The sequence below is a fragment of the Ambystoma mexicanum genome, chromosome 3p (genome assembly GCF_040938575.1).
Source record: "Ambystoma mexicanum isolate Mex_15411 chromosome 3p, UKY_AmexF1_1, whole genome shotgun sequence".
NCBI lineage: Eukaryota > Metazoa > Chordata > Amphibia > Caudata > Ambystomatidae > Ambystoma > Ambystoma mexicanum.
Window position 1 is genome coordinate 675,246,595 of NC_090925.1, and position 13,498 is coordinate 675,260,092.

The 13,498-nt window shown below is 45.4% G+C and overlaps 1 protein-coding gene across 3 annotated transcripts in view; it reads left to right on the forward strand.

The window, feature by feature from the left end:
* The window catches only part of CPLX2 (complexin 2), a 1,259,387-nt gene extending 1,251,742 nt beyond the window's left edge, over positions 1-7,645 (forward strand). For all 3 annotated transcript variants that reach the window (XM_069651446.1, XM_069651444.1, XM_069651445.1), the window contains one exon: positions 368-7,645. In XM_069651446.1, the coding sequence (XP_069507547.1) occupies positions 368-565 (198 nt within the window). In that variant the 3' untranslated portion in view covers positions 566-7,645. The remainder of the gene's footprint in view (positions 1-367) is intronic.
* Positions 7,646-13,498: the final 5,853 nt, after the last annotated feature.

Consider the following 13,498-nt stretch of genomic DNA (forward strand, 5'->3'; position numbering starts at 1 on the left):
GTAGCCTCTAAGCAATTACTAGGTCAGTGCATAGTGAGATGTATGCAGTACTTTGGCCAGGCATGCTCAGTTCCATCACATAGTAACCTCTGTATACTTCCTCTGTCCATGCATAGTTAGCTCCAGCCAGTGACAGCGGAAGCATACTGGTTTCGACGTGTCATTGTATGGTCAATGCCTGTTTCTCTCCATGCAGTTTCTGGATTGTTTCCATTCTGTTCTAAATTAAGTGCATAGCTAACTCTTTGCAAGCGCATAGCGAGCAATCAAAGGCGTAAGGCATGGCTGCAATGCAGCAGCATCGCTCTATGCAGCACACAGCATGTCCCATTGCCCTTACGTTGTTCTCCTCTCTCCCTGACTGCAGTACGGTCTGAAGAAGAAGGAAGAGAAGGAAGCGGAGGAGAAGGCCGCCATGGAGCAGGCCTGTGAAGGCAGTCTCACGCGCCCCAAGAAAGCCATCCCGGCCGGCTGCGGCGATGAAGACGATGAAGAGGAGGAGAGCATCCTCGACACTGTGCTCAAGTACCTGCCTGGACCCCTGCAGGATATGTTCAAAAAGTAATGCAGGCCACCGAGCCTTGCACGCCATTGGTTCATCTGCTACACACAGGGACACCATAACCAATCCCTGGGGTCCCTGGGACAGTGAGAAAACCCCAAAATGACTTCTAAAGTTGACCTTTCTGTGACTAAGCGCTCCAAGGATTTCTGCCCACCACCTGTGTACCCGACAGAAGAATGTTCTGAAGGAGCTACCTTACCATCAGCACAGCAGCTGCTGCCAACAGTGCAAACTCTGCTCAACAAATGCAGACACCATCCACCGTGCCCCGAAGCACCAGGAATGGCTCACGTCCACTCCCAGAAGCGGTGTTTGCTTCTTTCAGGCAACGTGTATAGAGTGTTGGTTTTCTTTTTTTGTACACCGCCAGCACCCCCGCTCCCGCCCCCACATGCTACAACAAGTAGTGTCAAAGTACATTATGGTTGGCTGAAGAGAAAATAGAGAAAGCAGGACCCCGCCCATTTTAGATATATATTTTGTATTTTACAAAAGTTTGTTTTATTCACAGCACAAGGTGTGGCAGTCATTGGGGGATTTGCTGCAGAGCTGACATGTGAGGTTAGCATGTTCTTCCCTTTGGAGTGAAGCTGCCTGTGTCTCTGGCACAGTCCAGACAGATCTCTGGCGTGGGACAAGGTGGTTCCATCAGTGGATTTTCCATCCAAGGAGAATTCACAGCATTTTTTTCACCGAGTTTTGCCGCAAATGTATGGGCGGGGGGTGTTTAGGATAATAAAAAAGGTGAAGGGGGCATGGAGAGAGGGACTGTGCCCCCCTGCATACATTTGCAGCAAAATGTCATAAAAGAATAACAAAATCCATGAATTCTCCTACGGTGTAAAAAACTCTGGATGGAATGACAGAGAATGCCAAAGTATCGAAGAGTCAGAAAACATCGAATTCGGGTTGGGTTGGGGTAATAATTAAGGTGGAGGGCTGTGGGGAGGCGTGTGGGGTGTCCCCCACCGTGTTTTATTTCGATGAACAGTGTTGAAATTCATAAACAAAATCGATGTTTTGTGACTCGCAGTATTTTTTCGAAGTTATAACGTGGATCCCATAGAGACACTGCGATGGTCTCTACAAAGCTTGAGGGGTCTCAGCCTGCAGAGCCTGCTTCCCTCGCAGTCTCTGGTTCTGGTCTCACCTCGGGGCTTCTAGTCTGTTGTGGCCCACCAATGCCAAACCCAGCTTTTTATTTGGCGAGTAAGGATACCGGTATAACCATCCACTTTAGTGTACCACAGGATGGACACATCTCTCCGGCCCTATTCCAGGGGTTTTCCACTCAGAATCAAGGCACTCCAAGTAGACGCGTCAATGCACATTTTCACTGAGGAGTACACCGATTTTGCTTCCATATTCCAAGAGAAAACAAATGGATGCCATGAATGCATCGACACTTTAAAGGGGTAATAGGATTATAACCAATCAAGAACTATCTAGGTGGGACTGTGGACATTTTAAAACTATAGCATGTATGCCTTCCACTAAGGCAGGAGCATGCAACCTATGGCTCTCCAAATCATTTTGACTACAATTTCCATGATCCTTCTCCATCAACTATTCTGGCTCTGGAAGTTGGACGCTGTGTATTTATTTTATTTATTGGACATGTGTAAGGTGCCTATACACAAGTGTTTCAAGGCACCACAAGACAAGAGGGACGGGGGGTGAGCAGAGGAGAAAAAAACAATAAATGGTCCTACTAGGCCTTATGAGATACGGACCATGCAAGTGCAGTGACAATAAGGGCACGGGGGAGGAGGTAGATCAGGGTGGAAGGGCTGGGATAAGAGAAAGGGGGAAGGGGAAGAGTACAGGAAGGCAGGGGCCCCAGCTGCTGGGCAACAGCTGAGGGGAGCCCAGGTAGGCAAGTGCCATGCGAAACCAGAGGTAAGGGTCAGCTAGTATGAGGGCGGGGTGGACCAGATTAGGTTAGTCAGGGAAGGGTGTCCGAGGGCAAGTGCTGGTTAAGGAGTGCTGATGTTAACTGGATGAGGAGGGCCTGGCCGCTGCAAGGCACATAAGGTACCATGCACCAGTTGCAGCGGCAGGGGGACATTAGCAAGGGAAGGAATAGCAGAAAAGGAAGGTCTTCAGAAGTTTCTGGAATTTAAGGAGATCCAACTCAAGTCTGAGAGGGGCAGAAAGGCTGTTCCAGAGGGAGGCTCTTCCCAACGAAAGAGATCTACGCCCCCACTCTCTGCTTGGAGACACATCTGATCTACAGAGAGTTGGAGCTAGAGAACCGAAGGACTCTAGAAAGGAGGTTTTTAGGGAGAGTAAGTTGGATGTAGCATGGTCCCAGGCCCCAGAAAGCCTTGTGGATGATGCAGAGGGTCTTGAATTTGATCCTTGCAGCCACCGAGAGCCAGTGGAGAGATTGTAGGGCTGGAGAGATGTGGTCCCTGGGCTTGAGCTGAAGTCCGGAGCAATAGATTAACAATACATTTAAATTATTAACCCGTAAGTGAAAATCAATTGTTTTTATTATCAAACAATAGCACAATGTAATTATTTATTCAAGAATTCAATTAATTCAACCCATGTGTAACATTCAATCTATCCATGTACACAGTTCAGCTATACACTCAATAAAAGTGTGTACAGAAACGGCATAGAGGCAAATTGTGAATAAAACAACAATTAAGCCAAAGACAAATATTGTGAAAATTTAATAATTTGAAATGTAGACAGGAGACGACTGAAGTAGCTCAATTTTCCTAATGTTGACTTCCTGCTACTCCAAAAGAAATCACCAACCGGTTTCGACGTTGACAAAATCATTCTTGGGATCACCTTCATCTCCTCCATCTCCTTCTCCCATCACATAACATGGATAGATTGATTGTTTTGTATGGATTGAATTAATTGAATTCTTGAATGAATAATTGCATTGTGCTATTTTTTGTATCTTCCATTACATTTTTTTAAATTAATAAAAACAATTAATTTTCACTTACGAGTCATTAATTCAAATGTATTGTTAATCTATTGTTCCAGACTTCGACTTTTCAGATAATACAATTACTGTTCCTAGAGTCTAGAAGTAAGGGACTCCTTTCTGTTTACCCCCTAGGCTTGAGGCCAATGATAAATTGTGCAGTCCTATTCTGGATTAGTTGAAGAAGGCGAAGGGAGTAAAGAGGCAGATTGAGGAAGAGGCTGTTGCAGTAGTCCAGCCTAGAAAGGACCAGAGCTCTGGAGACATTGAGCTTCTGGAGAAAGGTGAGAAAGGGAGAATTCCTCTGAGGAGTTGGAGTCCAAAGTTGGACTTCTTGGCAAGGTCTGTGATGTGAGGGGAGAAGGAGATGGAGGAGATGAAGGTGGCCCCAAGGTTTTTTGCCTCACAAGATGGTGAAGGGAGGGCAGCTAGAGAGGTGGAGGTAAACAGGGAGCAGGTGTCCCGATGAAAAGGGTCTTGGTTTTACTGGGATTAAGGCAGAGATCATTAGCAGAGCATCAAACCTGAATAGCAGTCAGGCAGTCAAGTATGAGGGAGGAGGAAGAGGTGGCAGAGGAGGGAAGGTGAAAGGAGAGCTGAGTGTCATCAGAATAACACTGGAAATGAGTAGAGAAGGTGACGATCAAGTGGGCCAGAGGGGCAAGGCAGATATTGAAAAGCCACGGCGATAGGATAGAGCCCTGAGGGACGCCGCAAGTAGAGAGTGAGGTGGCGGAGAGGAAAGGGCCCAATTGCACTTGGGAGGGTCGGTTAGACAAGACCTTCTTCAAGACACAGCAATAATAAGATGGCAGTACCTTGATTCCAAGAGGAGTATTCGGCAGAAATAATGTGACTTCATCTTGGTATGAGAACAGCCCAAGTTGATGAATCTTTAGTTAATTAGTTACGGGGAAATACTACCTAAGCAGTCGGGGCAGGGTCTCACACAGTGCTGCGATGTACACCTACTTGAGGACCTACAGGAGTGACTTGTGAAGAATTCTGCCAACATGAGTTGATGACAAAATGTATACAGTTGCTGAAGAGGGAGGATACAGAGAGACAAGTGCTGTCTAGTCAAGGAATTTAAAAGTAAGTTCCCTAAAGCTTATATTTCCCTAAACTAGTATTATGCTGGTCTCCACATACACCCACGGCCACAATGCCATGCAGAAAGATTAAGTTAGAGTGCGTAAACCTGCGCTTGTGTTAATCCTGCATTTGTATCACTCCACCTTTGTCTATTGTATGTTTGCAAAAGACTTTCGCTCTTTGTGGTTCAGCACCCTCTGAGCTGTCTGCAGGTCAGGCCAATTTGTTGAAATGCCTTAAGCGACCCCCCCCCCCCAAGTCTCAACATTACTCTCATTCATGCGAAGTGATTCCCAGTGAGAAGTCCCAAAGTGGATGGAATGGGTCCGTGGCTGGGCGAGGTACTTAAAATCACAAAGACATCGTGTTCAACGCATTCTTTATGTGGTCTGCACTGCAAGGGCAGCAGCATTACATGGAGCAACTCCCCCTTGAGTAGCAGTTAATGGTCTGAACTAGAATGAACATCCTTTTAATGTGTGGAAAGTAATGATGGAGGTAGGGCGGTGCCAGCGAGTGCTGTCCTGCTACACACCGTACCTTGGGGTGTTGATCGCATAACTATAGCCACTTTAGTTCTTCTGTAAATTTAGTAATGTTAAACTCACATGGTTACCTCCTGTGATTGGGGCTAAAATGAGGAGGACAAAAAAGTTACATGGGTTTTTTTTGGGTATCAACTTCTTCGGCCCTGCGACCAGTCTCACTTTCGAGTGTATCCCGTTTCGCTTGTGTCTGAAAGAAGCCTGAGGAACCACTTCCCCACCTCCATTGTCAGTATACAAGGTTGTTGCTTCCACACAAGAACTGCTCCACAAGAATGATTAAAAAAATATATATTTTGCTCTATATAGTTACACATTTCTCATAACTCCCGAAGGAGAGCCTCTTTTGGATGACACGTGTTTCGGCACGTCACGTGCCTTTATCAAATCAGGGCATGTAATCTCTCAAAGGGATGACATTCACATGTGTCTCATCCTTTCCTTCTTCAGTATTGTTAATGGTCCGAAAACCTCCCGGGTTTCAATCCCACCTCTAAAGTTTGCATTTGGTCTCTGTGCGTCGGCTTCCCAGGAACCTGAGGCCTGGCTGGGGCTGTCCGTGGAGATGCGACTGCTCAATAAGATGACTTTCTTTTTGTTCATGTCATTGTTTTCTTAATCTCGACGTTGTTGAGGTAGACATGTGAATCACTCGCCCCTTGGCCTCGGTGCAGGTCTTGTCGGACCGTGTATAAATCCCAAGTCCAGACTCTGCACTATGGGCAGCAAAGTTACCTAGAACAGGATGTGCCACAGGCCTTCGCACGCGCCACTCTTCAGCGCCTGCTGTGACAGTATCAAGGAAAGGAAGTGTGCACTTGCAAGGGACACTGTGCAGTCCCAGAGCAGCTGCCTGGGTCCGGATTGGAGTCGAGTTCCATTATTGAAGTCCACTGGGTAGGCTAAGGGGTAATTATATGGGAACTCATTATTCCAATGTTTTCTTAAAATCTTTTTATTGAAATATTGAAAATGCAAACATAACAAAAAAAAAGTATTAAATGCTCACGCGCAGCCAGTTGGAGAGGTGAATTCGGGTTGTCACTAACTAGTGCAAATCATACACCACCGTGCATGTCAGAAACCGGAAGTGGGCACTGGGGACTCCACTATTGATTACTTAAACATTCACACTTGACACATTCCTCCTTTAGAACTGTTCTTAAGGTTTTTACACAGGGGCAACGTTTTTTAAATGCAGGCAACACCTGCCCAGAGCCTCGCTTACACCCACTACCACCAGGAGGAGCAGGAATGCTTGGAGCCAGGCAGTCATTGGTCAAAAGACCCCGTCTGAGGGCACAAGATGAGTGTCCTAAGTAATTGGACTCGCCCTTTTCTTTTTTTAATAATGCTGTTTTGGAGTTTGTGTACAGTTGTACATTGCTCAGATCCGTTGTAGGGGACAAGCCATTCCCAACACAACAGCATATTCCCTGCAAAACTTCAAATCAAGCTGTGTGTGAAATAGAGTCAACTGTCTAAAGACACACGAATGCTACTTTCCCGTTCCACTGCCCATCCATTTGGGTACTTTTACTTTCTGCCAGCTCTGCTGACCAACACTATCTGAAATCCAGCTGCCAAAAGGTGCGAAACTCCCTTAGGTTGTTGCACAATGAACAATGAACACGGTTGGATCAGGACAAAGCTAAGGTCCAGATCACATGTACCCCACTGGAAAGAACATTTGAAGCAATGGGGGAGAATGACACATTTTTGTAAACTTGGATTTCCCATGGAAGCAGAGCCTCAAAAGAAAGAGCCTGGAAGCAGTACCGATTGTTTTCATTTCTACACATTCCAAAACATTTGCCTGTTTGGCAACCAAAAAAAAAAGATTTGTAAAGAATAAAAAAGGATACAGTTTTGTCCAACCTGCTGGTCCGGGGACCAAAAAAACACATGCACTCAACGGGAGGACCAATGATATCAGCAACCAGAGTCTCTACTGCCCAAGCCGAGGACTGTAAGGCTGATTGCATGCTTATTGTACAGTTTAAAAAAGTGTATTTAAGAGTTGTTCTGAAAGTTGCTAGAGTGGTCTATCATGTAAATATAATGACCGAATAACACACCACAAGACCTGTGATCTCCAGTTTAGTTAAACACGATTGGATAGTGTTGTCCTACTTATTCTGCTGTGATGTCTCATGCCTCATTGAGACACTGTGGGGGCAGAGTTGCTTGCTTGTAAATCCACCTCATCCACATGCCCCATTGTATAGATTTTTCTAGAAGTTGGGAAGGGGTGGGCGAAAAATATATGTATGATCCTTTTCGTTCAATCATCTGGTTATTTTTTAAACCAAAGGCTTCAGGGCCCATCTGCAATCTGACTGAGCTTTTCTGTGTAACTAATTTATATTGAATGAAATTAATATTTTATTTGTGTGATTGTAATTATTGTGCCTTTCCATACCTGATCTTCAATGCGCCTACATTGGTGACCTCGAGATACACAGAGGGGAATACAGCCATGTAAGAATTCTCAGGTGTTGGGTTGTGATATTTTTCTTAACACTAAGCACGCAAGCTAGCTGCTTGTGTTAGGGTGAGTCAAAAATGTGTCTGTCCTTGCCTATATACGCATGGGGAACAGGAAAAAATGGTTATCTCAGTGCCATAGACAAGTGTTCAAATGTGCAACCCCTGCACAGACATGCATGCGCACAGGTTTGTATACAGACACATAAAGCAAGTAAAATCATGTGCACTCTACAAACACTTAAACCACAATTATGCACAGTGAACAACTAACAAGCTAAGGCACAGTGATGAACGCACATATATACTGACAGGCACACGGGCCTACTAATGCGCACCTAGACCTACAAACGTAGGCAGACAGGTGCACTAAGGCAGAAAAGCGTACACCCCTGCCAGACCAGGTAGGCAGCACCGACTTATGCTCATGGTGAGGTTGCATCAACAGTGCCTCTGCATGATGGCAGTCACTCTAGAGAAGCTCTGCCCATCAACATTTGCTCCCTTTGGATTATTTCAGGCATGTACCGAAATCTGGCTTCAAATAGGCAGTCACCCAAATGTCAGCCAACATTACAATGTGAGACTGTGTCCACATTCGTTTATAATTCTGTAGCCACATCTGAATCGTTAAATATTGATTCAGATAAAAACAAACCACTTTAGTGGAGCAAATTGGACTTTTCCAAATCTCTGTGCTAATGTTGCTTGCTGATCATGTGCTATTTTGCGTTTTTGTATTTGTATAATGTGTTCTGCTGTTAACTAGAGAAATAGAATAAATATGGCAACAGAAAGGCACAACATCCCGCGTATGAAACGTCACCGATGATCCATTGCAGGTCTGGGCAAATGGTTGGTCAAGTATTGACTGATCACCGAATGCGCCATCCGGTAGAACCACCAAAATATTTCCTTTTCAAAAGTCCAGGTGGATACATGTGTGCTCACAATCTTTGACAGGCAGTGCCAAGATCGAGATGTCAATGGGATGGTTCCATTTGCTTCGCTCTGTGCCCAGTGGTGCTTTGGATAGCATGCTAATACAAACGCAACCCAGCGGCACTGAGATAACCTACCTGGGGGAGATCAGATAGTAATCCTGTCACTCGACAAAAAGCAAACACTAGTTTAATGTGTGTACAAGTATTGCTAGGTTGTTATTTCCAATACTACACTGACCCTTCAAAAGCAATGAGGACTGGAAATATGGCACGCGCGCACGCGCCCACACACAAACACATCGGTATATGTTGTCCGAAAAGTAAAGATTTGTCTTAATCATAGGGGCGTGCAATTTTCTGTGCCCAAAATTCCCAATGACCTTATGGCTAACATAGGGCCTGATTCATGGAACTTTTAGGAGGGTGCAAAGGGACTCTGCACTGGTGCAAAGTGGCTTTGCAGTGCAAACAAGCACCTTGATTCACAGAGCGGTGCAAAGTGTATATTTGCAATGCAAAGTGACTTTGCACTGACTTTCCACTGGTGTAATGCAGTGCTCTGTGAATGAACCATGGCGTTTGTTGGCACTGCGCTGAAAAGTCCCCGATGTCGAGGGTCTCTAAGAGGCTAGCAGTCCAAAGGTCAAGTTTCTGAGCGACACTTAATAGTACTGCTTATGAAGGTGAATGCGTTTTATCAAATTCAACGTTCAGAGATGACGGGTGTTGACGCCATGGTGAGTTTGGCAATACATTGTACGCTGTTGCTGCTGAGTTTGATGGTGTTGCTCGCGCTTCTGCACGTGACCTCCTCTTCCATGCGTTTCTTAGCCTCTGATTTCTCAGTCGCGGAATTGCTGGCACCCACCTGATCAGAGAGCAAGCTCACTGGGCTCCAGTGTTCAACAGTTCTATGCGGACCTACACACACACTGAGCGAGATCACCTGGCTCTGGAGAACTCTGGAGAATCTCCCCACATGTCCTGTTTTCCCTCTGAACGTTCCAGTCGCTCACATTTGTCCGGCTGTGCTTTGTGTTTTCATAAATCATGTTTCGCAAACTCTCAGTATGTTAGCCTTTTTTTCCTGTGCTCCTCTGTGGTTTTCAGTCCATCCCACCACCCCCTCTGTGTGTGTTTCCAGTCGGTCCTTCTCCCTCCATTCTGTACGTTTACAATCATTCAAGGGGTTGGGCCATTGCAGGTGCTTTTTAAAACAAGCATTTGCAGAGCCAGCAATTGTGGCTTTTGTGCATTTGCCATGCACTGCCAGAATGGTAATACATGGCTATAGGATGGCAACAGCTGGCAAATGGTGTGAGTGTCCGGATATGATACCCGTGCCAGCCAAATATTTACAATATACTTACACAAACTCAAACTATTGACTTTGCAAATACTTTTATCAGAACGTGAGAGAAAGGACAGATGAGAGCACACACATATCGCTCATAAATCAACTGGCTGAAGACACACTTGTTGTAGAGATTGCTCCTACACCCGGAGCTCAATTACAGTCGCAATTAAGCCATAAACTCCTGGAAGTCTGATTAAAATGACACTGGCCAGCACTTCATGCAAAAAGTGAGATGTTACTGCTCGATAGAGCTAGCTCATAGTCATCCCAGGAGGGAGGGTTTCTTTTTTGTTGGGCGGGGGCTGGGAGGTGGATTCACGACTAGAAATGTACATTGGGATTACCATGGGTGGTCAATGGGTGGCTAAAAAGCAAAATAACACCCACAGGCTATGTGTCCTGGCTAACATTTCATCTCCCTCCCATCTGCATTCGTTTTGGCACTACCTAATAGACAAATATTCTAAAAAGGAGGGTCAAAAAGCTGGGGAATGTGTGCCAAACATGTATTCCAGACGTGCTACACAGGCATCTGGCAATGTTGCTATCCTCAGTCATGGTACTAAGCTGCCATGGAGGCACCCCCGTGTCTGCCCACCAGGGTGTGAGCTTTTGCCGTTGTGCTCATTGCTTATTTCTGAAAAAAAGAGGAGAAAACAAGGAGGAGCTATGGGTGTGCACTCTTAGCTTGCACCAGCTAGTTGCTCAGGAGCAGGAGGGTGGTCACCATAATGTTCCATGGGCAGGTTTCCTGGCATGCCGGAAGGTGTGATGGAGTGCTGGAGAGTGGCCACTAAAAAGGATGGGTGATTTAAAGAATGTGTGTGTCTGAGGTGCACCCGTAGCAATGAGAAGAAGTTTAGATGTGGGTAATGTAGCATTGCACTGGGGCTACATTAGCAACAGGGAAGACAGGCTGGGCTGAGGACCAGCAACGATGGAGCACTGCACAGTCCCCAGGAATCGTGTAAGGGCACCACTGGGGATAAAGGTGAAAAGTTGAGGCTCGGGAGGGACCACAGCAATGGCGAAAGATGCTAGGGGCTTAAGCGGGTTGGGGGAGGTGGTTGAAGAGACCCCAGCAATGCTGAAAGGATGCTGTGATCTTAAGTGGGAGGACATGGAGAGACCGAAACAATGGTGAAATGATGCTGGGAACGTATGAGGGAGGGCCTGGAGAGACCCCAGCAATGGTGAAAGGATGCTGGGAAGTTAAGGGGGAGGACCTGGAGAGACACCAGCAATGGTGAAAGGATGCTGGGACCTTAAGTGGGAGGACCTGGAGAGACCACAGTAATAGTGAAAGGATGCTGGGACCTTAAGGGGGAGGACCTGGAGAGGCCATAGTGAAAGGATGCTGAGACCTTAAGGGGGAGGACCCGGCGAGACACTAGTAAGCGCAGAACGACAATGACATTTAAACCCCGGACACTTAGGAGAACCCAGCAATGGTGCAAGGATACTGGGACCTTAAGGGGGAGGAGCTGGAGATACCCCAGCAATGGTGGAAGGATGCTGGGAACTTAAGAGGGAGGACCTGGAGAGACCGCAGCAATGGTGAAAGGATGCTAGGAATTTAGGGGGGAATCTGGAGAGACCCCAGCCATAGTGAAAGGATGCTGGGACCTTAAGGGGGTGGGGGGTATGGAGCTACCCCGGCCATGGTGAAAGGATGTTGGGAACTTAAGGGGGTGAAAGATCAAAAGAAATATCGAGGCTTAATACCACCAAAAATGAAATTCACCAGTTACGAGTTCAAAAGTACATGTACAGTTTATTTGGCAGATAGCTATCTGGCTCTCAATGCCTCGCAGTGTGTACCAGCAGACACTGTGAGGGGAGAGAGTGCTGGACATTACAAAGTCATAGGTTTGTATACCTTTTGCTACAATCCCAGTTACATCGTCCAGCCCCTCTTTGAGTTACATATTCATTAAGGGTTCGAGCCCGTTCACATAACTAATACAGATTCAAATAACTATATATTGTTCAATGTTTTCCTCAAACACTAGACATGTTTTTCTATACATAAAACACAATGCTAACAATCTTTGCTTTACTTGGTCATGTTGGTTGTTCGTTTGTTCTCGAGCTGAAAGTTAGTCCAGTTTCAAGGAACATACACACAGATTTCTGCAAAGGCACACGGTTTCAGCTAGTCAACATTCTGTTCCACTGTTTGAACGAGGATGAAGCTATTGATACAGACAACATCTAAATTACTGTTCAGTTCAACTCTAGTTTAGTTCCAAGGTTTCTTAGTGCAGGACAAACAATCCACTTTCAGCAGCCTCAACATGTTTGTCTACGTTGACACAGTACAAAGTTCATTTATCTCTGCTGGAGCCAAAAACACAAAGTTTAACATGAGACAGAAAGCAGGAGTTAATCAAAATGGCAGATGACTTTAAGATGGTGGCGTAGTCAGCCTTATTCAGGTTCATTCAAATGCGATTTTCAATGTGATGCGAATGTGCTTAGGCCAATGTTTGTTTCTAGGTGGTATTATGTGAAATATACTTTAACAAACCCTCCTTTTGGCCTAAGCCAAGAGCATTAATTCAAACATCAGTATTATCCGAAAACCATGTATCATTGTCAGAACATCCTGAATTTCTGTCTTCGAACACATTAATCACCATTAACTCCTTGATGGTAATATCATGCATCACTAAGGCATTCAAAATTTACCCAGGCATTTGTGTCTTAGGTTCTAGTCTACCTATAGCCTGTGCACAACTTCATCCTATCATAGAACAAATGACAGGCAGGCATTGTATGCAACAACAGCAGAACAGTATAATGCCAAGGATTACTATTAAGATTGCAAAGATTTTCCGACCCCAAGATCGCAACAAGTGCCAGAACCATGTACTAATATCCCAGTTTCCCTCTGGAATGTGTACTTCAGTACTTAAGACATGTACATTCTTAATTGCCTGAAATATGGTGGGAGAGGAATCAGGTACAAAAACTTAACACACAGATCCCACCATTTTGCATACCCCACCACGCTCAGCTAGAATGATGTCTAGCACCATCCTATTTTGTAGAGCCAATAATCTAATAGCTTTTTGCTCTAGCATCATGTTATACAGGATGTCAGTGGTCTCATTGACGGTTTTCTTTAACACCCTTGCCAATTTTCTAACATCTTGGGAGTTTATTATTTGTCTCCAAAATAATAGCACAAAGGATTTTGCAATATCACCCAGAATCTGTGAAGGAGTGTCACCATTCTCATCCCACCTGGGACGAGTTTTTGAGACTTCAGCAGTGGTGGTGACATATACTCCTAGCAACAATATTCCCCAATAACAAGTACCCTCCCAATCTCTTGGTAACCACAGATATGCCTCATCACCACAAATGAAGTGAACAGGATCTCCTACGTACAGAGGTCTATCCTCACTGGTTAGTACTGCAGTATTCGTACATCCCTCAAATGTACCCATTCATTGGGAACCCTCTCTTTGTATGCAGAATGGAATGGATTTTGGACTATGATTGATGGTATAGGAAGGAAGCATGGCATTCCTAATACCTACCAGAGCC